A 25,038-nucleotide genomic window follows, 5' to 3' on the forward strand; every position below is an offset into this window, starting at 1 on the left:
AAACTCTTGAGCAGTTGGCATGTTGGTTTGGTACCTAACACTTGCCGAACGAAAGCTAACTACGAACTAACCCTAACTAGGTAAAAATAATTGACCAAATGTGACATGTCTACAACGGATAAAGTTAAGCACTCCAATTGAAATAGAATTCGGCCATCAATCATCCAGGGGCCCAAAATTACGAAAGAATAATGGTGGAGACAACAGAGCAGAATGTAAGAATAATATTATGATAGTATCCTCGTAATGTAGAGATCAGAAAACAAGAGAGAATCACCTTATGCCTTGAAAAAGAGGCGCCTATACAAAACCTGCCATTCAACATCACCTAAATAAACAAGCCTAGGTAAATGGTGAATCTAGCAGTGGTCCACCGAATGGTGCACCCTCGGATGGGCCAGGCACATGTATGACAAGCCCTAGTCAAGCCTCATAGAAGTTGGTCCCGTAAATTGGAAGATAATGCCATGTCATGATCAACTTTCAGCTATTTTCCACTTCATTTTTGGGCTCATTTCATCTTGGCCTGTTCTTTTTGTTTCTTCAATTTCCTCCATGGGTTCAGCCATAGTTACCAGAAACTTCCTAGTAGGATGGAAAGCTCGCTTACCCGGAAACTCGCTTAAGAAGCTAAGTTCTTTTCGTTTTCCAAATTTAGGGGAAACACGCTAATGCAGAGCTGAAAGGTATAAAATTAAGAAGAAGATATTGCCCGATGAATCAAAGGGCTATTTGGACATTTTCACTTAAGAGGGACTTTTCTGCCATTCCATAAGAGGAGATATCAGACATTTATGCCCAAAAGTTTTCCAGTTATCCCTTCTACCCGTTGCAAGCGGTAATTATCTTTCAGAAATTCAGAGAACGGTGAATGTGATATGTGGTATCATCGTGTATTTGGTTTGGTGAAGGATAAATGGTATGCATGCGAAGTATTTGTTCAAATGTGTGTGATGGCACTTTTGTGACAGGAGCTTAAAATTAAACCATATACTTAAGGATACGATCGGTTGTATCTTATTTTAGGTTGGGGCTGATTTGAGTGTGCCATTTGGCAAAGGCTCACAGTGTTGAATTTCAGCTTGAAGTTTAACCCAGAAGGCAAATTTCAGCTTGAAGTTTAACCCAGAAGGCAAAACTCCTTGTGGGTCTAATAGCAACCCTATGTCACTCAAATACATAATTTACTTGGTGTTGCATGTTGTCCTTTGACTATTCTTTGCAGCTTTGCAAATTAATTCCCTCTGACAGCACCAACAGACCTACACATCATGTTCAAAGGGAAACTTCCACAACTCATCATAGAGCTAGACCTGGCAAACGGGCGGGTCGGGCCGGATTTGACCCGGCCCGTACGGGTCCGGGTCAAACGGGCCGGGTCAAAGTGACCCGGAAAATATTACGGGTCATTGACATTGGACCCGCACCCGGCCCGTACGGGCCGGGTCGACCCTCGGGTCACCCGGATTTTTGAGTAGTGAAATAGTGGCCTTTCCGGTGTGTCGATTACCCCAATCGAGGCCTCACTGCATTTGCAATATTATGCATGTTGGTGGTGAAAAACTCCTTCCCTATCCTCTGTCTCCTTTGATTATCATATTAGAAAGATAAGTAACTAAGAATTATCCTGTCTCTTTGATTATCATATTAGAAAGATAAGTAACTAAGAATTTGGCCTTCTAGCTGCATTGATTGAAAAATAGCTTTGTTTATAACTGGGAACACTATAGTCTTTCCTTGTGCTGAATTCTCCAAACATAGACATTCCTTTACTCAGGTCAAATGGTAACTTCCCGTCATTTACTGGCCTCTCTGCTGTCCTGCGTCTCACGCTTCCCATATGATTCCCGCACATTTCCATTTCCTTTTTAGGTGATTATTTCTTCCTAAATAAATATTTTTTTCCTTCCGATAATGTTGAAGAAGCCGATAATGTTGAAGAAGCGTATTTACAAAATGCATTTCCAACTTGAAAACTGATCATAAGTTTCAAATGAAAATTACGAGGATCATTTTCCAAGAACATGACATTAAATATACATCAATAAAGCGTGGAAACTGTAAATTCCTAAAACTTAATATTCTAGTTAATCGAGAATTCTTCTTTTCTACTCGTAATCCTTACCTATATTAAGCAACTATTCCCTCATGTTGACGAGAATTCTTCTTTTCTGCTCGTAATCCTTACCTATATTAAGCAACCATTCCCTCAGGTTGACTTTCAATGACGCTTCACACACACATCTTCTCTTTACTTTCTTTGGAGCTTCTTGCTTCCCTAATTTTCTTCTAAACCACTCTCTTCCCTCTTTCGCTTTCTGCATTGCCTATCGCACTCGCTTCCCCCTATGGTAACTATGGGTTCAACAACAGTGGCCAGCCGTTTCTCCAGCTCCTTCACCAAGTTTTTCATACCAAGATCTGCATCGTCATTACAACTCATAAAAATCTCTGCCACATCAGCCGGAGTTATCTTCACCAAAGGCAAAAACCCCTCCACCTCCTCTTCAAGTTTGTGCTCTTCTATGTAGAGATAGTTCTTCATTAGTATCTTGAACGCCTTGAACTCGCAGTACGAAAGATTGATGTGCTTGTCCATCCGTCCAGGTCTAAGCAATGCTGGGTCAAGCTTCTCTATATGATTGGTCGTGAATATCATCAGCCTCTCTCCCCCACAAGAAGACCACAACCCATCCACGAAATTAAGCACCCCAGAAAGACTAACAGTGCTAATTCTTGAAGGTGCACTGTAATAATTCGCCCTGTGATAACTTGAAGCTGCACTGTTGTTATTCTCCCTGTCAGACAGATCTAGCGTGCAGTCTACATCTTCAACCACAATCACTGACTTTCTCGAAGTCGCGATTAGAAGCTTCCTGAGCTCATAATTGCTCGTTACCTGTTGAATACGAATGATTAAATTACACCAACGAACTCTAACAGCTTAAGCTTTTGGAGTAATTGGTTGTTTCACATGGTATGTTAAAAAACCAGCTTCCTTGATATTAAAAATTCATATCTACAACAAACACAAAAGAGGAGCTACATGTTCCAGGTGTAGAACACACCCCAAAAGGGTTTTGCTTACTAGTGGCACTCATTAAGTTACATATGTTTTGAGACTCTTTTTATTAAAACATGTGGAAAAACTCTCAAAACGTGTGTAAATTGATTGCAAAATTAAGTTTCCAATGCACCTTAGCATAAGAGCAGTTAACAAAACCCATGAAAAATTAACACCAAAAGCTTTTCCAGTGATGGTTTGTGTCACATTACCACGGTTAACTCCAGGTCGTAGATGTCGAATTCGAGGAAATTCGCGATGGCAGCAATCAAGCTCGTCTTTCCAGTACCAGGTGGGCCGTAAAGAAGATAACCCCTTTTCCAAGTCCTCCCAACTCTACTATAAAACTCCCTCCCATTCACGAAATTCACCAAATCAGCTTTAATCTCTTCTTTGAGGACAGGATCAATGGCCACGGTATCAAACGTCGATGGGTGCGAAAAGGGTACCGAAGACCAGATGTTCCCACCATGTTCAGAGCGGTTAGTGTAGAGCTTTGCTTCACTATTCTTGAAATGAATCACGGAGGCCTCTTCTATAATGTGAGGGAGATAGAGGGAATGGACTTTGTCCTTATATTTCTTGTGGAAGGTGAGTTTGAAATTACGGGACTGGATTTTACGGTCATTATTGGTGTTTTTATCGACGGAGAAGAGAGACCACTTGACTTTGAAGCCATGGAAAGTGTCTTCAACGTTTTGGTTTGTGTCCATGGTGAAAGTGAGGTTTTTGGAGTTTTTGGGTTTGGAGAGTCTGAAGATTTTGGCAGAAGAGAAGCATTGGGAGCTTAAATAAGTTTGGACAGATTCGAAGAGCTCGTTGTTGTAATTGTAAGAGTCGGATTCATCTATGATGATTGAGATGTTGGATTCGACTGAGGTGAAAAGCTTTGAAGAGAAGCGTTTTACTAAGTCGTATACTTCTGGGGGGAGAAAGTTATGAATTGTGGCTTGGAGGAACATGAAGGTAGCAGCCATAGAGCTGATGTATTTGAAGTCCCACAAATCCATATTTTTCACTGCTCTTCCTTTTCTCAGAGAGAGAGAGAGAGAGAGAGAGAGAGAGAGATATGGTTTTATGTTCTCTGCTCTTTCCTCTAGATATATATATATATATAGATAGAGAGGATTCTGTTGGAAAGTTGCCTTTCTGAAGAGATCAAGTACCTAATCCACTCAGATCTCATACGATCAAATCTGATATTATCTAACAGTTTCTATACCTTACGTTTCTTAAACCAACTAGGATACTAGTTATATGCTTTTAGTGGGAACCTAAACAGAAAGGCTATTACGATGAGGCTCTAGAAAACCCCAAGTGCAATAGGATTAGAACTCATACGATCTAATCCTTTTGCACTGCTAGTTCTTGCCCTGGGGTATGCTCTTTGGTCACAATAGTCTTTTGGGAGTCCGACTAGAGTGACTTTAACCATCCCTAAAGATCAGTTTGGATTGCAAGAATGTTGTAGAAGAAGTTTGGAAAGGATAAACATTTGTGAAATGGCTTACTTTTTTACGTACACACCAAGAAAGATAATTGGAACCAACCCTATTGAATTTTTATTTAAATGGACCTTCAATTTATGATGATAAAACTATAAATTAGCCATAATCACATAATTTCCTTCTAAATCGTGAAAAGCAAAAAAAATTCCTGCTTGTCAAGTAAGGGATCGGATCAAGAAGCTGGAGGGAGTGACCGCCCACAATTGCCGATATGTTGTCTGGTTAGGACTTCACTATAACCCCACGGGAGCGCCCATTGCCAAGGAAGTTAACTTGTCCTGCAAGTTATCACAGAATAAAAAAAGGCAGATCACGTGTCCACCCAAATCAGTGTCGTTTGTTGCACTGTGAATTTCCAAGGCTTAAGAGGGAAGTTGCAGTAAGTGGTTAGCAAGATATCTTTGACCAGCACCTTGACCTCCTACATCTATTCTTTCAAAAACAGTAACCTGCTTTTTATATCTACTGTTAGACGTACCCTCAAGGCTCTCTGTTTAACGCATCTCACCCACTCTCTTTCTTCCACGCGACCCTTCTAAAAATATCTTTGCTCTGTTACATGTACTCTCATTCCCTCTCTGTCTCTCTCAAACGTCTCGTCAGATCTTAAAGGGCAGAAATATTTGATTTTCTGCAAAAAAAAAAGATTTCCTATTTACACGTAGTCAAGAAAGAAAATATCTATTCTCTCTCTCGGCACGTGAGTTCATTCCGTTTAGGGTTTCGTTCTTTCTCTTCCAATTTGGGTTTTTGGGATTTGGTGTGTTTTCTCTGCCATGAGTTGTATTATGGGTAATCCCTTCCTTTTTCTTGATTTTTCCCTTATCAATCGGTTCTGATTTCTCATGCAGTAACTTCAACCATTGAGTTTTTTCGTGTTTTTGTTTTGGATTTTGTAATTTGTTCAGATTTCTTTCTTCAAGAAACAGGGCTATCATGCTTATCCAAAGAAAAGAAAAGAAATAGGACGACATCTTGGAATAGTAAAGAAGATGCATTTTTTTTTGGCCCCCCCCCCCCCGCGGCGGGCGTATATGTCACTTTCCCACCATCTGACCTCTCTCTCTCTCTCTCTCACACACACACACACACAACAGGAACAGTTGGTGGAATGGTGGGCCCATCTTTGAACAACGTAGGCCCCGCCCATACCATAGGATAATCCAAACCGTCCATATGATGGGCCATAAACGTAAATAGGTTGCGTCCCAAAATATCATTTCCATAGGCTGATCCTAGCCATCCAATCTAAATAGAAACTACATCTTATGCAACCTCTATAGATTGTAGGGTTGTGATCATCCTATGGAAATGATTTTTGGGGCACAACCTATTTACATTGTGGCCCATCAAATGAATGGTTTGGATCAACTAATGGAGTTGGTCGTAAGTAACATTAAGTCCCGTCCACAACATAGGACGATCCAAGCCGTCCATGGTTTGGATAATCCTATGGAGTTGGTCGCACACTAACATTAAGGCCCAATCGTAGGCCCCACTGATATTTTTTCAAATTGAAGCGTACCGTCGACAACATTGGATGATCCAAGCCGTCCATGGTTTGGATCATCCTATGGTGTGGTTCGTACAGTAACATTAAGGCCCAATTTATGCCCCACCCATATTTTTGAAAATGAAGTGTACCGTCCAGACCATAGGATGATCCAAGCCGTCCATTTGATGGGCCATAACATAAATGGGTTGTGCCCCCAAAAGGGTTGGCCCATCAAATGAATGGTTTGGATCATCAAGGCCCGTCCACAACATAGGATGATCCAAGCCGTCCATGGTTTGGATAATCCTATGGAGTTGGTCGTACACTAACATTAAGGCCCAATCGTAGACCCCACTGATATTTTTCAAATTGAAGCGTACCGTCCACAACATATGATGATCCAAGCCGTCCATGGTTTGGATCATCCTATTGGTTCGTACCAATTTAGGCCCCACCCATATTTTTGAAAATGAAGCGTACCGTCCAGACCATAGGATGATCCGAGCCGTCCATTTGATGGGCCACAATGTAAATAGGTTGTGCCCCAAAAATCATTTCCGTAGGATGATCACAACCCAACAATCTATAGAGGTTGCATAAGATGTAGTTTCTATTTAGATCGGAGGGCTAGATCAGCCTATGGAAATAATATTTTGGGACACAACCTATTTACGTTTATGGCCCATCAAATGGACAGTTTGGATTATCCTATGGTGTGGTATGGGCGGGGCCTACGTTGTTCAAAGATGGGCCCACCATTCCACCAACGGTTTCTGTTGGGCCCACCAACTGTTCCTGTTGTGTGTGTGTGGAGAGAGAGAGAGAGAGAGAGACAGAGGTCAACTGGTGGGAAAACGTTAGCCTTATTATGAATGCGTAATGTAATACTATTTTTGTCATGTTTATCTATACTTTTTGTCAAATGTAATATGTGGGAAAACGTTAGCCTTATTATGAATGCGTAATGTAATACTATTTTTGTCATGTTTATCTATACTTTTTGTCAAATGTAATATGTTTCATTGCTCTGCTTTATTTTTTCTTAGAATTTAATTTCTTATCTTATTAGGTTTCTTTTATTATATTTACAGTTGAAGTTCGTGAAGCAGTGATCCAAGCTGGATGTTTTTCCAACTTACAGGAATAGTATCATTTGAGGATTATTATTTTTTTGTGTGTGTGTGTGTGTGATTGTGGATATTTTTGGGGTTCTCCTAGAAAAGGTATTGTATCAAAGGGCCTTATTATGAATGCTTATTCTTTAGGAAAAGTATGTAAACATCATAATCCTTTGTCTTACGATATGATAATTTGATTCATGATATTGGTCAGACCATGAGCAGGATGAAAGGTTGGGTAAAATTATGTTTCCAATTTATACTATTGCTTATGTATTTCAGAAAGTCCGATGTTTGTTGGAAGATGTGTTTTTTATTACTAATTAGATATTTCATCTCAATGTTTGCCTGAGCTAAAGTCTAAATCTTTGTTTTTTTTGCCGCAGATCTCAGTAAGCAATCTGTTGATGGATTCTCTGTCGAATTGCTGATGATTATCGGGCCATTAGATGATTTATAGTGAACATTTCCTTATTTATTTCTTTTTGAGTTTATGTTCTTCTAAGGTTTGATTTCTTTATTAATTTCTTTTTGAATTTTTTCTAGTTTATGTTGTTCTAGGCTCTAATGTTGGCTATTGTTATTAAGTTGTTTGTTGAGGATTGCACACGTTATGTGCTTCAATTTTATTTTTATGAATTGTGGTTGGAATGGATTTGTTAAGGACCTCATTATCAAATATCATGTCTTAGGTACCAAGAGATTATTCAAGGGGTTTGAAATGAAAAAAGGTCGATGAGGGTTGAGGGAGCCTATGTTTCTTAGTACCTGATTGGAAAATTTACTACATTTCCTTAAGGTGGGTGCATGCCAACGGTTGTAGGTGAATAGTCCACTTATAAGTAAAAGAAAAACAGCTGTAGGTAAATGGTTGGGGTTTCTATTTTCATTTATTTCATGATAGAAATGATTTGGTTCCTGCCATTAACTATCACAGAAAATGAGATTTAACTATCCTTTTTGCAATAATTAGGTCTTTATGTTGGTTTTGTGTAATTTTGAAGTTGTTGGGTGATTTTTAACAATTTTTTTTATGATTGTGCAAATGATCCTACTTTGTGTTGATCGTCTACAGGTATATAGGTATGCTAAGAAAACCAAGATGCTCAACTGTAGTTGTCAAGAGCATGGTGGAGAGTAGGATATTTCAAGGCAGAAAGCTCCAAGTTGGACAGATTTTTGCATTTACTGATACAATTTCCCCACTCGGATAAACTACAAAGAGGGCACTGGAACACAACCTTTTCACTATCTCCATCCCAACCGATTACGATAAATTGGATCGGATTTTGCAGTTTTTTCTTCTGCAGTACCTCGACGTGACATGAGCGTGAAAGAGGTTCAAGAATCCGTTTTCTCCCTCTCACCATTACGGTGGGTGCACACCGTAATGGTGAGAGGGTTGGGATGGGATCGAATTGAACCTGAGACCTCAAGCTCGAGATAAAAAACCTTTACCATTGAGCCACAAACCCAACCCCTCTACCTTCTCTGTTTCTTAAAGAGGATTGAACAATTGAGCAATTGTTAGGTACCATATTGGACTTGCGTCAATTAACAATAGATGCAAAATGATCGATTGTAGGAGTTGCCGAGAGCTGGATGAAGAGTAGGATACAAAAGTTCTGTGTAGCTGTAATGGCACACTAAACGTCTGATTTTCTTTTTTCTTAAATAAACATTGTATGATTATGTTTTTCCCCTCTCGGTCTTATACTTTCTACATTTCTATTTTTGTTTTATTGACTTTGTTCTTCGCTAGATGTTTTTGTTTCTCACCCCTGCATCGCACGGGGTTTCTTACTAGTATATATTATAAGTGTTGGCTTTGAAAGTGGCTGATGTGTCACTACTAACCCTTTAGAAAAAGTATTTATTTAGAAAAGTGGTGCACGTGAGGTGTCGTTTCACACCCCCTATTCTTCCTGTGAGCACCCCCTTCTATTAAATTCAAGCTAGTTCCACCCTCTCTTTTTACCCTAGGGACCCCCTAATAGATTTTCACGCCATTATTACTTTGGACACCCCTTCTTTCATTAATTATTTAAATTATACCCTTTCTTTTTACCTTTAGGCACCCCAAAAAAAAATTATAAAAACAGAAAGAGAGAGACAGAGAAATAGAATTTTCTTGCTCTCCCCTCTTCCATACTTTCTCTCTCTAGTTTTCTCTCTCTTCATTCGAGCCAATTCTGCTCAAAATTGGCCCTTGACCTCAACACAGAATTTGTTCGCGACAACTTTTAGAACGTATCCAACATATTTTCAGCAGCGGACAGCAGCCATCAGCCTAGTTTCATGAGCCATCTCAGCCGTTGATTGCGCCCCTTCTTCCGATCATCAGCTTTCACTCATCTGAATTCAGATCTGTGACAGACAGTGTGTTTCTTTCGACATGCCATACATGCCATATAGATCAGACGGTTGATTTTAGTTTTCGTCGTCGATTTCTATGACTCCACCATTTATTCCATTTTTGATGGGTACGACGAAAGCTATTGGAATGGCCGCACTCATTTTCGCTATTAGGAGGATGCATGTTTACATTGGATTGATGCTCTAGACGCTTATCATGAGTACAATGGCCATGATCACCACCAGACTATCTACTGGGTTAAAAAAACTGTGCGAAGACAAGCCCGATGCTCGTGGAGCCACATTGAAACGAATCGTCGTAGAAGACGTGAACATCAAATCTGTCGTTAGGAGGATGTTTGTGATGGGTTTATGAATATTTATGCACTCGACTAATTAAATCAACATAGATTGAATCATGAGCGAGCATATAGAGTGTTGTGTAGTGTTGAAAGTAAAATCGAAGCCCTCCTTGAACGACTAAAAGAAGACCATCATTATGTATGCGGAGTTAAAATTGTAGCTGAAAATTCAGTGCGTCGTATACGTGAGTCAGATTTGCAGAGCCAGCTATTGTGGCAGATCCACGTGAGGCTTTTCCCTTGACAGAGTTGATCAAGCATCGTCCTGAGTCAGAGCCAAGTGATATGACTGTTGAGCCATTACCGGAGACAGATGAGCGCGAGCATATTACAGAGGATTGCCCTATATTTGTGCCGATTGATCAGATTGCCGAGACTTGTGCCGACATAGATGATCTTGTACCGCAGATTGATCATGAGGTCCATCAGCCTGACATCACTGCCCCAACGTCAGTCCTAGATGCTGATTTTATCATTGATTCTACTGAGTTTGATGAGATACCAGCGGATGATTTTCATGTTGATTCTCCTGCTCTTTCTGAGCTTCCAGTTGATGTTTATTATATGGAGGATGTTTCCTGATTGGTACCGCCCATAGTTGTTCTGCCGATCATGCCGATCCAGGATGAGTACGTTGCCATCTTCCCAGCTTCCCTGATTCTCACGAAAGTGGTACCATCCATAGTTGTTCTGCCGATCACGCCGATCCAGGATGAGTACGTTGCCATCTTCCCAGCTCCCCTGATTCTCACGAAAGGCTTGTATTTTGATGATTTTGCATAGATCATTTCTTTCATTATCCGCCGCCAGTCTTTCCGATCACTTTCATTGTTGTCTCTAGCATTAGCCATCAGGATTACTTCAGACGGATTACGCCTCCTTTTGCTTCATTGGATTATTTTCATATTTGACCCAGGCGAACTAGAACTCGAGGGCGAGTTCTTTTCAACCGGGGAAGAATGATGCAAATATTAGGCCTAAATAAGTGGCATATTTGCCAATTTGTATTTTGTTAGGGGTATTTTAGTCATTTGGTTATTTAGAGATCTTATTTTAGTAGGTTTCTTTAAGAGTTCATGTTTTAGTACGTTTTTATCTTTTAGGTTGTTAATTGCCTATTTATAGGCCTCTTTACAGTTTATTTTGTAACTTGGATAATTAATACAATTGATTGAGAGCTGCTCCCCCAGATTTCTATTCTTCCCTCTCTTCTTCTACTTCTCTTCTCCTCTTCTCCTATTCTTCTTCTACTTCTCCCTAATTTCGTCTCTTCCTCAGGTTATTTTCGTCTCTTCTTCCCCTATTCTTCTAATTCTATCCCCTTTCGTCTATGTCTCTTCCTTTTTCTCAACTTTCCTTCACGGTGCTGCAAATACCTTCACCTCCAAGCCTAAGGCCCCCCAATGTCAAAATCATCGCAAGGTTGAAAGTATAGGAACCCCCTATGAAACCAACCTTTTTACACCAAAAGTCTCAATATAAAATGCACCAATCTTGGGTGAACACAACTAAAAGCTTCTCTTCTTTTGTGACAAGAGACTCTCCTTCCTTTCTAGAACCCGAAAAATCATCGTCACCCTTGTGTTGTATGCATTATGCCCTTTTTTTCTATGATCAATCTCAAAGTCTAGTCTACAACAGAAGTTGGACATGAGACAGTTTTGAACATGTCTTAGGATTTGAAACATTATATTTTGAATTGGAGGTCTGATGAAAACAAGAAGAGATCAGCATTGAGAGACTATTTAATGGAGAAAATGGACCTCTCATAGATGGAGCGCAGAACTTTTATCCATGACTGCTTCTTTGTGCCATTGCTGTTTCTCCAAACTGATTCAATACCTCACCTGCATTCACATCCATACACATATTGGAAATCCAACATAGATCATACAGGGGATGGTTGAGATCAATCAAATATGGGGCCTATCATGTAATAGTGGACATGCATCGCATTACTACTTCTCTACAAAAAAGGTGACATTCAACAACCATTCTCCACATTGTTTTTGTACTTTTTTTTTGTGCAGAGAATAAAAAGCAAAATGTGGGAAAGAATGCATTCGGCAAACTTGAGTCGGTTTTGGGTGGTTTTCATCCCCTGTTTGCGTCCATTTTGTCCACTCAGAAAGACAGAGAATGAGAAGCCCTGCTGAAAGAACCCTAACTAACTATAATTGACCAGATGTCTTATAAGTGCAAAAGTAAGCCCTCCAATTGAACTAGAAATCAACCATCAATCCTCAGGCCCAAAAAGTTACGAAGAAATAATGATGAAGACAATGGAGCTGAATGTCAGAATATCATTTTCATATTCAATTTTATTTCAAAATATCATTTTCATAGCAATAAAGAGATCAGAAAACCAAGAGACAATTGTCTTATGTGCTGAAAACAAAGTGCCTACATTTTTTTAATGAAGATAACAATTTAATTGATAATAATGGACCACAGGTGAACTTAGGGGAGTAAGGATTGCTCCATATAAAATGATTAGCTAGAAGCTCCTAATTTGGCTAAGCTATCAGCCAAAGGAAGTCGCTATATAATACCTATCTTTGAACATCACCTAAATAAACAAACCTATATGCACTAGCAGCGAATCAAGCTGTTGTCCGCCGAGTGGTAAATTGGAAGAGAACTCCAAGTTATGATAAACTAATTACAAGAAAAATGGTTATTAGCGGCATTCTCTTACCGACGTTCACAAAAAACGTCCCTAATATTCTACATATAGCGACGTTCAACAAGTAAAACGTCGGAAAATTTATATTCCCGTGCAGTAACCAGTCCCGCCCAAAAAATAAGACATGTATACCGACGTTCGGTGAGTGTCCCTAAATCCTCACGATTACCGACGTTTCTTAATATAAACGTCGTTAATTAATTTCGTTTTAATTTCGGACTTCACCGACGTTCATAAACTGTCGCTGAATATCTTAATTAGCGGCTTTCTTTTAGGAACGTCGGTGATATTTTATTTCATTAGTTGAACTACTAGCGACTTAGGGCAGAACCTCACGATGTTTTTCGCACAAACCCTATGCTTTCGGGACGACTCTTTCCTCAAGCCCTACTTCTGCTCCAAACCCTCTCAAATCTCTTCTCTAATCTTTGTTCTCTAACCCTTACCTTCATGTTTCTATCCATTCTCATATTCTAACTGAAATCCCTAATTTCTCTAATCTCCTCTTCACTAATATCTCCTCTTTCATCTGATTATTTTGTTGTTGCATTCAACGGAGATAACGAGGGGCAATTGACGGGTTAACGGCATTCAAGGGAGATAACGAGGTATGTTTCAGGGATTTGAAATGATGATTGTGAGTTTTTGTGAGGCATTTTTTGTTTAAATTTAGGGTTTCAATTTAGGGTTTTAAGAGATTCCGTGATTAGGTTTTTTTTTTTTCCAGTATGATTAGGGATTCAGTTTTGTCTGTAATATCTTCTCCCACTTGTCTTTATAATTAGGATTTTTGTTTCTATTTTTTTTAAGGTATTTGATTTCCCATATTCATTCTATTTTCAAGGTTTTTGATTTCTTTTTCACTTCTTTTTTAAGGTTTAAGATAAGAAAGTTCTTATTTAATTAATGTTTTTTCTATTTGTTATGTAGGGTTTTGATTTGCCACTTCTTTAGAAAGAGGAATGAATAAGAGAGGAAAAAGCAAAGGATAGGTATTTATTTACTCTTGTTTTTATGTTTATTTTCCCTTTTTCTGTAATTCTGTTTTGGCTGTTGTTGTCTAATTTCAGACTTTGAACCAAAGAAAATACTGAAGCTAATGAATATTCCAGGTCTAACGAGCGAAACTGTTGCAAGCCATCTATAGGTTAGTTGCTAGACATCTACAAGTTTGCTTAAAGGATTTGCATTTAGTATCATCGTGTTGCACATGCTTCTTAACCTGATGATTGCAACTGAGATTGTAAGGATATTGATGTCCTTAGAGGTCTGATAGAAAACTGGTGGAATTGTTGTTTAGAGCTTAATAATTGCTTAGGCTGTGTTTGATTACATGAATATATGGTGGGCTCTCTGATACTAGTATTATTAGTTGCTGATGCTTTATTGGTTTTAAGTTTGTTTCTTGTAAGGCCCTGTTGCTTTGGATTTTGAGAATTGGTTAATAAGTCCAAAACTGATTATGGGACTCAAATCTACAACTCTCGGGTAAGTTTGTTGACTCTATTTTATCTGATTATTTGTGTATGGATCTTAATTGATTCTTGCTTCTTTTAAGAAATTGGGTAAGTTTGTTGACCCTTCATTTAAAGTCATTTTAAGGTTATGGGTGCTTAATCATCATCATTATCTTAATTGAATCCTTTTTTTTTTAATTTGGCTCATCAATTAGCGGATGAAGTTTGAAAGGTGAATAAAGTAGAGAGAGGCCCATGACTGAACCATTTTCTATAGAGAGGAAGGCCTCCAAAGGAATCCTAATTGATATGGGACTTAACTTTCCTTGATCAAATTCACAAAAAAAAAATAATAATAATAAAATAAAAAATCATGGAGTTAGATCAGAAGCATCTTATATCTGGAGCAATTCTAGGCATGGGCGTGAAGTTGGGCAATTAGAAACATTTTGCCTTGATGACTTTATGCATAAAACAGATGATCCAAGTAGAGCATTTGATTGACATTTGTTGGGATTGGATCATTGATTAACACCATCACTCTTCCACTAAGACTTACAGGTGGTGAGGTGTGCTTGTGTATTTGTGAAAAATGCTCACCATGGTTAGCATATATGAAATTGGGAAATGATCATCTCATTTTAATTTGCTTTGAGTTAACATTCTCTTCTTTTGCCCTTTTCAGGACTTCCAACTTGGGGAAGCCCCACAATACTTTTCGATGTTACAATGCATCTTCAACCATTTGAGATGCATACTTGGCTAGCCATTGAGTGCATTTTTTCAATTTCAGTCAAGTGTTACATGGTACAACTGGGGGAATGTCAGGGACACTTCAGCAAGTCCAAGCTCGAAACCAACAACTTCCTACCTAGGTATGCATTGATGAATACTGATACTTGCTTATTTGTTTATTCAGGTTAGAATCTCACTTACCAAAGGAACCCGTTTAGATTTTGATATTATTTCTAGTAAATTTTGAGAGCTGCTCCTGATTTATATGACAACTCAGCCCAAAAATTGAATTCCAAACACTATCTAGAGTATGTTACTTCAAGAACCCAATATCTGCATTAAAGTACAATAGCACTTCATCTCTAGATTACAAGCAATTCTCCAAACTCTACATTTAGTGGGACTTGGCATCTGATGGCTTCTATTGATCTGGATGACAACTCAACGACACAGTGGCTGTACTTTTTCCAGCTAAATTGTGGGGTTCATGACCATAAAGCACATGGCAGGTTGTGATCATCGTTGGTTGAGTTGGTTGGCTTGTTGTTGGTGATTGGTTAGTGTTTGGTTGGTGTTTGTTGGTTGTTGGTTCTCGGTTGGTTCTTGGTTGGTTCATTGGTTGGATTGGTTGGTTTGTTGTTGGTTGTTGGTGGACTCACTTTGCGAGTCATGTTGTTGATACTTCTACATAGTGAGTGTAGTTGCTCGGCGTAATTTTACGCGTGTTGTTGTTGTAGTGGTTTGCATTGTAATCCACGTTGTTGGTGCTTCTACATAGTGAGTGTAGTTGCTAAGCGTAGTTTCACGCCTTTGTTGTGGTTTGTGTTGCAAACCACTTTGTTGGGGCTATATGCCCGGTCGTTAGCATTGCTTTCGGCCTTGCAGTTGTTGGGGCTATATGCCCGGTCGTTAGTGTTGCTTTCGGCCTTCTTGTTGTTTCTTCCAGGCGACATACTGTGTGGCCGTCGTTGGTTGGTTGTTGTGGTAGCCTGATCTTTATATCGCCCTATTGTGAGGGTATTGTAGTCTTTGTACTATGTTGCCCTATTTTGGGCTCTATATATACATAGAGCCCTCACTCTTCTTCTTCTCCGTCTCTTCCTTGTCCCCATTTCTAACACCAACTTCTCACCAAAATACCCAGTCCAGGAACAAACATTGCTGACAAGCAGTATTCATTGCTTAAGGAGGAAAAAAGAAAAATACGATTGTTACATTCAATATAGCTCCAGGCTTCCATTAGTGATTCATTTGGTTTAGAATTATTACCATTAACAAACTGAATGTGTTTAAACTTGTAAAGGAACCCCCTTCATCTGAGCATTATGTGTTGGATGGCAAGGGCTGAGACTCAATAATTGTGAACGTCTAGAGTTATTGTATGACGTGAATTTTTTTCATCTCTATTGATAATATTGCGTTTTTGCTTTCGCAGCTCGTTTGCAATCAGTTCTGCTAATGGAGGATTGGATAGAATTTCCTACAAGGTAAATTCATATCAGAACTTGCATAGAACATTTTTTGTTAGAAAATTGAGATTCAATAGTTAAAAAGACCGTGTTGCCTAAGAATGTGTAGAGATAAACACCTAGTTCTTTTGACAAGTTCTTTGCTTGGGAAACCGTCCTCAAAAAGTATATTAGTGTTATCTTTCCTAGATCCAGACGTTGTCATAAATAATATCGAGAACCTATAGCTGAACTCCTTATCTTGGTGTTTGTCCCATACTTGGTCTTGCATATGTGTATGGCATGAATGTCACGGAAGTAGAGACCTATAATGGCTTTGTGATTCACTAGCAGTTTGATTTCTCTTAAAATCATATTTAGTTAATTGTGAGTTGATTTCTCTTAACCAGTTGATGATTTACTCGGCTTTTTTTTTTCATCACACTAAATGGATATCCTACTAAATTATCTAAGAATATTGATTTTTATACGGTGGAAAAATCAATGATTGGCACTATCAATGTTAAATTCTCCAATCAAAGTTGAAGGTCGAATGAAAGGCCAGTGCATCTGAAGATATGGATTTTTCTATGGTAGCAAAATCAATGATTGGCATTATGCATGCGTCTGAATTTTTTGTGTTTGAGATCAGTTCATCAACATTCCTATAATCCTATCATTATTTTTTTTATAGATAACATAAATTGTATTACTAATAAAAATGATTACAGCCGGGGACAAGAAGTCCCACTCATACAAAGAAAAGCATACAATGCCCTGTACAAGAAAAACAGCGTAGATTATAATGCATCAGCTACATCCCCTCTTGGGTTACAAGTATTAATAGTGTGCATGTTTTCTCAACCCCCACCTTTGCTAGCTCGTCCGCCTTGCAATTAGCCGATTGTTGAACTAATAGACTTCTAATTTCCCAGAACTGAGATCCACCACCCCCATTATGAATAATGTACTCGCTGATTTTTTTCTTTAGGATTCCTTGCAACTCAAAATAGATCAGGATAAACTTCACTTAGTGAACGGTCTCCCATCCAAACATCCTTCCAAAATCTGACCCTGTTTCCCTTCCCCACCCTAAAACGTACCAGTGGTTTGAACTCCTCCATCGTGGAACTAATAGACTTCCAAGACCCTGAGCCCTTTCCCACTGCCGGCGCTTTGCATTACCATTCACCCCAACCACACCCATATTTGTCCCGAATAATGGCATGCCATGGCGCATTTTGTCCCAAATTATGATAGAATGGTATTATGTTTGGGGAATTTTAATCAATGATAACTGTTCACCTTTTATTATGTTTTCTATAGATTTTATTTCAATTTATGTAGGGTACACATGTTTATGTGAGATGATGTTTGTATTTGATTATTTCTGTTGCACCTTCATGCTTTTATTGCAATCACTTCTTGAATGTTGTAACTTCAACCGTTTTTTAGACCTGTAGATCACCCCACCCGAAATTCCATTTTATCCAGGTAAGGGATCTTTTACTTTATCTGTGTGAAAATTTAGATCTGGTCCGTGGCTTCGTGCTGCCCTCTCTAGTGCATTTATGACTAATCTTTTACAGCACAAGGAGGTTGCTCTGGAAAGAAAAGGAAGCGAATGTATCATTTGACAGAAGTCACATTGTTGATATTTGATCCAACAGCAGCTCCTCAAAAAGTGAGTTGCTGTTGGATCAAATGTACATGGATGGGATGTTGAATAAGTGTTTATGAGGCCCGCCATCATATAATTTCTCCCTAACTATATATTCCATTATAAAATACGATGGCATGCTGTGATTTTTAGCAGAATAAAATGGAGCCTTGGATTTGTAATATCTCCAGTCCTTCACTCAAACACTTGGTCAATAAGTGATTTGTAGTTTCATGTATTATAAACTATATCTGGTTGCTCTTTTACTACTTCGTAGTGTCTCTAGTTTTAGTACTATGGTATTGCCATATTGGCACCTATAACTTCAGGCATTTTGTACAAGGTTGTCTTATTTGATTTTCTTTTCTTTATTACAATTTGGACCAACTGGCATGTGAGTCATGAATCATTCCTAATTTGTGTATATACCAGAGTTCTTGGGAGATCTATAGAGCAATCCTAACATGATCGAGATCCAACTTGGCAGATCTATAGCGCAATCCTAACATTCAACTTTGGGCCACACGGCGGGTTGGTTTTGTGTTACATAGATCATTGATTTTGAAAATTAGGCGTATCCATGTGGAGCAATCCTAACAATCAAATTCTTAGAAAAACTTGTGTTATGTAGATTGCTGTGAACCAACCAATTACTCCAAAAGCTTAAGCTGTTGGAGTTGGTGTTATTTAATCATTTGTACTTCGACACTCCCCCTCACATGTGGCCCTTCTTTGTTTTTTAGGTTGGCTGTGCATGTGGATTTTTAATATCAAGGACAGGTTGGGTTTTGACAGTACCTGCCATGAGGAAATATCTCTAATACCATTTAAAACAACCAATTAATCCAAAAGCTTAAGTTGTTAGAGTTGGTGTTATTGAATTTTTTTTCTAGAAGTCCTACATCTGTTGGTTTCTATTCTTATGTTATTTTGTCTGAAATGACCTTCTCTTGTACCTTCATTCTGTTCAACTTTTGATCTAAAAAAGAGTGTTTTGAGATTCTTCCTATTTTTCTTTTTTCAATGTTATCATTCTCTTTGAGGTCTTCCCTCTAGGAGCTGTAGTTACATGGTTGATTTTTGAATTTTAAGAATGAGCGATCCGATGTAGCGTTTTCGGATCATAATATGATATTTTGTGGATGTATTGCGTAGCTAGGTCCCTTCCTTCAATTGCTTATGACCCAAAAATTCACTAATGTTCATGCAATTCTAGATGTCTAAGCAATGTATTTGTTTCTGTTGTGTGTGGCTCTTGCGCATTCCTTTTCAACCATCTTTTGGTTCGACATGTAAGATTTTCCCATCTGGGTTCATTTTGGTTGAATGCATATACACCAAGACACAGCAAAGTAAGAATTCCTTGTACTAGTCTAGTACCCGACATGTAGTTCCCGGCACTTTTTTTTTTGAATGATTAGCAGCACTATTCTCTCTATTGAGAAACCATCTTCCTAAGTCTAGAAAAATGATGTAATATTGAGTATGACAGTAAGAAGGCCCCTTGACAAGTCCTTGTTGGCCTTCAAATTGAGGTTTCGACACCCAAATATTAGTGAAAAGCATCATGATTTTATTTCCAACTTGAGAACAGCTCAAGAGAACCTTCACCCATTCGAAGGAATAGAGGTCATATACACTCAGACATCTATCTAATTGGTACAATGACTATACAATACTAGTTTTGAAAGAATTTTATCAATTTCTTGAGGTTTATCCCCATCTCAAAATGAATGTTCTCGTAGGGTGGAATTTTGGTTGGTAGGCTCCAATAATTGGCTTTAGAGTTGTATCTATAGTTTCAAGAAATGATCATCATATTTGTATGATTTTGCAAGAATGTCACCGGTGTGTACTTCCACTTATCACTGTCTTGTACTACATGTTATAATAGATAGTCTACTTATTTGCCTCTAATTGTTTGCTATTTTGCAAATGAAACCAAAATCAATTTATCTGTGGCTAGCAAATTGAGGTTAATTATGGTTCTTTCCATATTTATGATGCATTGTATCTCGTTGACTAGTGGAAACAACTATCTTTTTAACATTGATAATACATATATTTCTAATGATGAATAATTGTAACCAGTTTTTTATGTATCAGGTGCAATAGCTACACATGATTTTCAAGCTCTGTGGCTCTCCGTCAGAAGAATATTGAAATCAGTCAAAGTTGATCTGGCTGAACATCAAACTGCTTCTGCTACATTGAGGACTGAAGTGAGTTATTATGTCATATTAACCATTTTCTTCTTGTTTATTTACTTTGTTCTATGTAACATGATATTATGTGATGTAGCTAATGACATGGAATGTGCTGCATTGAGGATTGAAATTTTGTTCGAATGTTAAATGTTTTATGCCGCATAGGTATTCACTTTTGATTCTTAGACCATTTGAAGACAATTTGTCTGTTGCTGATTTCGGCTTTCATGATCCCGTGGTTTCTAAGATAGAGTACAAAATCTACAACTCTCGGTTTCATCAGAGTGAACCTGAGGGTCTTGATCTCTAACTGACATACAATTTTGTTTGAACTCTTCTTTAGATTATGTTCTTAATCACATCAGTGTGCTCATAAAACTTCCATTTTTTTGGAGCAAGAATGCATGTATATATCAAAGAATACACTGGCACTACTCTTTATGTGAATTCACTTTCATGATTTTGTTTGAATGCCTGTAGCTAAAGATTGTATCCCATATTACAGGTAATAGAAGTTGTTATATAAATAAGATTGTATCTCATTGTAGTGTGAGATTGAATGCCATTGTAGTGTGAGGTTATTTGAATGCCATTGTTACAGGTTGTATCCCAATACGATGGACTCATTCAGAATAAAGGGGTTTTAAAAAAAAATTATATCTGTATTTACCGACGGTTAGGACCGTCGGTGATTCTAACAATCATACTACCGACGGTTAGGACCGACGCTCACAAAACGTCGCTAAATGAGCTATGCACCAATGGTCTTGAACATTGGTGTAGTTACCGACGTTCACAAAACGTTGGTAAATACACGTATCCAAAGGCCATGTGGATCTTTTAATGACGGATGACGGTCCTGACCGTCGGTGTAATTTACATACACCAATGGTATAGTTAAAATGTCGGTGATTATACTAAACACCAACGTTTTTTTTGGATTTTTAATGACGTTCATAAACGCCGGTATAAACGATAGCACCGACAGTTTACAAGAAACGTCGGTAAATACCTTTAGGCATGGTAGCATCAGTGACGTTCACTAAACGTGTCAGTGTAAGTTACACCAACATTCATTGGCATATACACCGACGGTCATGACTGTCTGTGAATGTCACTTTTCTTGTAGTAACTATTTTGTACTTCTTCTTTGGCCTCCTTTTTCAATTTCTCATGTTGGGTCTTTCTTTCTGTTTCTTCATTTTCCTTCTTGGATTCGGCGGCAGAGGCCAGTCGTTTCTTCAGCTCTTCCACCAAGTTTTTCATCCCAAGATCCACGTCATCATTACAGCTCATAAAAACCTCTGCCACATCAGCCGGAGTGATCTTCACCAATGGCAAAAGCCCACCTCCTCTTCAAGATTGTGTTCTTCTATGTAGAGATAGTTCTTCATTAGTACCTTGAACGCCTTGAATTCACAGTACGAAAGATTGATGTGCTTGTCGATACGTCCAGGTCTAAGCAATACTGGGTCGAGCTTCTCTATATGATTGGTCGTGAAAATCATCACCCTCTCTCCCCCACAAGAAGACCACAAACCATCCACAAAATTAAGTACCCCTGAAAGACTAACAGTGCTAAAACTCGAAGCCCCTTTGTCAGTACTCTCTTCCTTCTCCTCGTTCTCTTCCCCTTCCCTTTCCTTCTTCTTCCTTGACAGTCGCTTCTTTCTATCAGAGAGATACAGCGTGCAGTCTACATCTTCTACCACAATCACTGACTTTCTCGAAGTTGCGATCAGAAGCTTCCTGAGCTGAGAATTGTTTGTCACCTGTTCAAGTATAAATGATTACATAGATGAGAATTGTTTGTTACCTGTTGAAGTATAAATGATTAAATAACACCAACTCTAACAGCTTATGCTTTTGAAGAAATTTTTTGTTTCACATGGTATTAGAGCTATTGTCTCACCACAAGTCTTAAATTTAAAACATAACAAATCCTTCAAATTAAAAATATCTATATGTTCAGCCAATACAAGAGAGGGCACATGTGCCAAGTGTGGCCAACCAAAAAAAAAAAGGAGGGACAACAAGTAACAATTATTAAATAACACCAACTCTAATAACTTAAGAGCGCGTTTTGCAACTATTCTAATCATAGTTCTTGATTCTGATTTTGATTCTTGATTCTGCTTTGGATTCTGATTCTGATTTGATTTTAAAGAATCAGAATCATTTTTGGAAACTAACATTAAGAAATTAACCTTTATCTTTGTGGAATAGAATCACAGTTTGGCTGATAAAATTGATTATTAGTTACTAGTGGATAATCAACCACAATGCATCCATTATAAAAGTGACATTTGATGGTCTGAATTAAGGGTTCTATGTTGTAAATTTGTAATGCATACATTACTGAGAGAAAAAACATCAATGAGAGCCCAAAAATATTCCGAAAGCAAATAACTAAGATTTGAACAAACATCTAAAGATTGAAAGACACCATTTACAAAGCAGAACAAACTGCCTTAAACGAGATTTAACAAGGGAAGAAATCTTGAAATCATGCCAAAAATGATCGAATTGGGTTCTACAATATTGAAAATAATTGGTTGTTTCAAATTACCGCGGTTAATTCCAGATCGTAGATATTGAATTCGAGGAAATTCGCAATGGCAGCAATCAAGCTAGTCTTTCCAGTACCAGGTGGGCCATAAAGAAGATAACCCCTTTTCCAAGCCCTCCCAACTCTGCTATAAAACTCCTTCCTATTCACGAATTTCACCAAATCACCCTTAATCTCTTCTTTCAAAACAGGATCAATGGCCACCGTATCAAAACTCGAGGGATGCTCAAAGGGTGCCCAAGACCATAAACGGCCATGATCTTCCCAAGAACGGTTAGTATAAAGCCTCCTCTCTCTATTCTTGAACTTAATCTTATCAGCTTCTTCAATAACATAAGGGAGATAGAGAGAATGGACTGTCTTTGTACTTTTTGTGGAATGTGAGTTTGAAATGACGGGATTCTTGAGATATGGGATATAACTATAATTATCGGTTTTTTGGGTTTGGAGAGACCACTTGAGTTTGAAGCCATGAAAAGTGTCTTCTACCTTTTGGTTAGTGTCCATGGTGAAAGTGAGGTTTTTGGAGTTTTTGGGTTTGGAGAGTCTGAGGAGTTTGACTGAAGAGAAGCATTGGGAGCTTAAGTAAGTTTGGATAGAATCAAAGAGCTTGTTGTTGTAAGAAGAATCAAATTCTTCTATGATTATGGAGATATTGGATTGAACTGAGGTAAAGAGGTTTAGAAAGAAGCGTTTTAGTATGTGGTGTATTTCTGGGGGGAAGAAAGTTTCGAATTGCAGTTCGGATGAACATAAAGGTTGCAAGTAGAGAGCCCATGGATTTCCAGTCTAAGAACTCCATGTTTTACTCTGTTTGTTTTCTTTGAGAGATGAAAAACGGGGTGTTTTTATAGTGAAAGTACGACATATTAAACGACGAAAGTGCCACTAAATTGTTGCCTTTTTTTGTGAAAAAAACATTCCAATTGTGGGGATACGTTTCTAAAAGCTTATCAGTTCGAGTAGGGGTGTCAACGGATCCACTTCGGGTCGGATCCACCTATGTCACAGTCACGATCCATTCAAATTCCTTATCAGTCGGGTCGGAGTCAGATTGTTCTTCGGATCCTACTTTCCACGTCTTGATCACGATCCATTTTAATTCGGACCGTCCATTGGAATGTCTTATTATGTCCCACTAAGCTAAGTAAACAATTAATTTTTTTAAAAAGAGAGAGAATGGCAGTCCAGTATTAGTGTGTCTCAATGCATTTTCTTCAACTAAATTAAAAATTTATCTATGTTTAATCTATGTGTATAATAATGCATGTAAACAATAAAACTAATCAAAATTCCATATACAAATATAATGTATAACTATTCTCAGAGAATATGATGCATAAAGAACAAAACCCCTCTCTCTTTTCCTTCGTGAAAGTATGAAATGAAACGACTGAAATGAGTGAAATCGTATTCCCATCCGATTCATTAAGTGATAAGAGAGATTTTGACCAAAATACCCTTCATAGAACGGTTAGCATTAACAAAATTTGGAGGGTATTTTTGTAAACCATTTCGGATCGTGACTATCCAATGGGCATCTGTGGCGTGTCCATACACAATCCAAAATTTTTCGGATCCCAGATTTGATGATCCGAAATATGCCCATGGATCCTATTCATATGTTTAGATCCCGTTCATTAACGTTCGGATTCGGACGATCCATCGGACCATCTGGATCCATTGACACACCTAAGTTCGAGTTGGATACAGAAAAAGTAACTAAAAAAAGACAGAAATGCCACTGTGGCAAATTCCCCACCTATATTTTTCAAAAGGTGTACGGCCCACGCCATAGGATGATCCAAACCGTCCATTTGATGGGCCAAAACGTAAATAGGTTGCGCTCCAAAATATCATTTCCATAAGATGATACTAGACACTAGCCCTCCGATCTAAAGAGCAACTGCACATCAGCCTATGGAAATGATATTTTGGGCACAACCTATTTACTTTGTTGCCCATCAAATCGACGGTTTGGATCATCCTATGGTGTGGGCCGTACACTTCTTTTTGAAAAATATAGGTGGGGCCTACCTTGTTCAAAGATTTCAACAAATTAATTGTTGGGCCCACCAACGGTTCATGTTGGAGAGAGAAAGAGAGACCGGTTTGGAGTAGTTGTATTGGTTGTAGACTGTAGGGGTGGACATGGTTCGGGTCCAACCCGGGGAACCGAACCGAACTGGCCACTTTGGTTCGGTTCGGTTCTTTCCAAATTTAAGTGGTTTGGTTCTGGTTCAGTTGTTTAGGAACAGATTGCAATTGGTTCGGTTGTGGGTTTGTGATTCTAGAACCGAGTACCGAGAGTGATGACATCCCCCCCCCCCCCCACCCACCCACCCCCCCCCCCCCCCCCATAACAGTTCTGTGA

General features: G+C 38.5%; 1 protein-coding gene, 2 long non-coding RNA genes and 1 pseudogene across 5 annotated transcripts; 2 read left to right on the plus strand and 2 right to left on the minus strand.

Moving 5' to 3' along the window:
* Nucleotides 1-1,924: 1,924 nt before the first annotated feature.
* Nucleotides 1,925-4,122, minus strand: LOC143856524 (AAA-ATPase At3g50940-like). Its single transcript, XM_077366773.1, has 2 exons — nucleotides 3,277-4,122; nucleotides 1,925-2,899 (listed from the first exon to the last, which is right to left on the minus strand). Exons 1-2 carry the CDS (start codon nucleotides 4,072-4,074, stop codon nucleotides 2,279-2,281), a joined length of 1,419 nt encoding a protein of 472 aa, XP_077222888.1. The 5' UTR covers nucleotides 4,075-4,122; the 3' UTR covers nucleotides 1,925-2,278.
* A 3,106-nt stretch (nucleotides 4,123-7,228) lies between these two features.
* On the plus strand, nucleotides 7,229-8,831 carry LOC143855678 (uncharacterized). The gene is made up of 3 exons (XR_013238054.1): nucleotides 7,229-7,691; nucleotides 7,878-7,984; nucleotides 8,261-8,831. It is a non-coding gene; the product is annotated as an uncharacterized LOC143855678 (long non-coding RNA).
* Nucleotides 8,832-12,892: 4,061 nt separating this feature from the next.
* LOC143856752 (uncharacterized) lies at nucleotides 12,893-20,580 on the plus strand. 3 transcript variants are annotated; one of them, XR_013238337.1, is made up of 7 exons: nucleotides 12,893-13,196; nucleotides 13,519-13,580; nucleotides 13,701-13,735; nucleotides 14,731-14,920; nucleotides 16,216-16,267; nucleotides 19,995-20,110; nucleotides 20,190-20,580. It is a non-coding gene; the product is annotated as an uncharacterized LOC143856752 (long non-coding RNA). The 3 variants fall into 3 exon arrangements; XR_013238336.1 differs by having other exon boundaries at nucleotides 20,261-20,580; XR_013238335.1 differs by having other exon boundaries at nucleotides 19,995-20,580.
* A 610-nt stretch (nucleotides 20,581-21,190) lies between these two features.
* Nucleotides 21,191-23,466, minus strand: LOC143855756 (AAA-ATPase At3g50940 pseudogene; annotated as a pseudogene).
* Nucleotides 23,467-25,038: the final 1,572 nt, after the last annotated feature.

Source organism: Tasmannia lanceolata, unplaced genomic scaffold, assembly GCF_043159265.1.
Source record: "Tasmannia lanceolata isolate RefF3 unplaced genomic scaffold, GAP_Taslan_0.1 ptg000023l, whole genome shotgun sequence".
NCBI lineage: Eukaryota > Viridiplantae > Streptophyta > Magnoliopsida > Canellales > Winteraceae > Tasmannia > Tasmannia lanceolata.

Excerpts from the sequence above, each read along its gene's own strand:
- LOC143856524 (XM_077366773.1), bottom strand. The coding sequence starts at position 4,074 with ATGGATTTGTGGGACTTCAAATACATCAGCTCTATGGCTGCTACCTTC. Across the intron at positions 2,900-3,276 it reads ACGACCTGGAGTTAACCGTG|GTAACGAGCAATTATGAGCT; the intron begins GTAATGTGACAC and ends CGTATTCAACAG.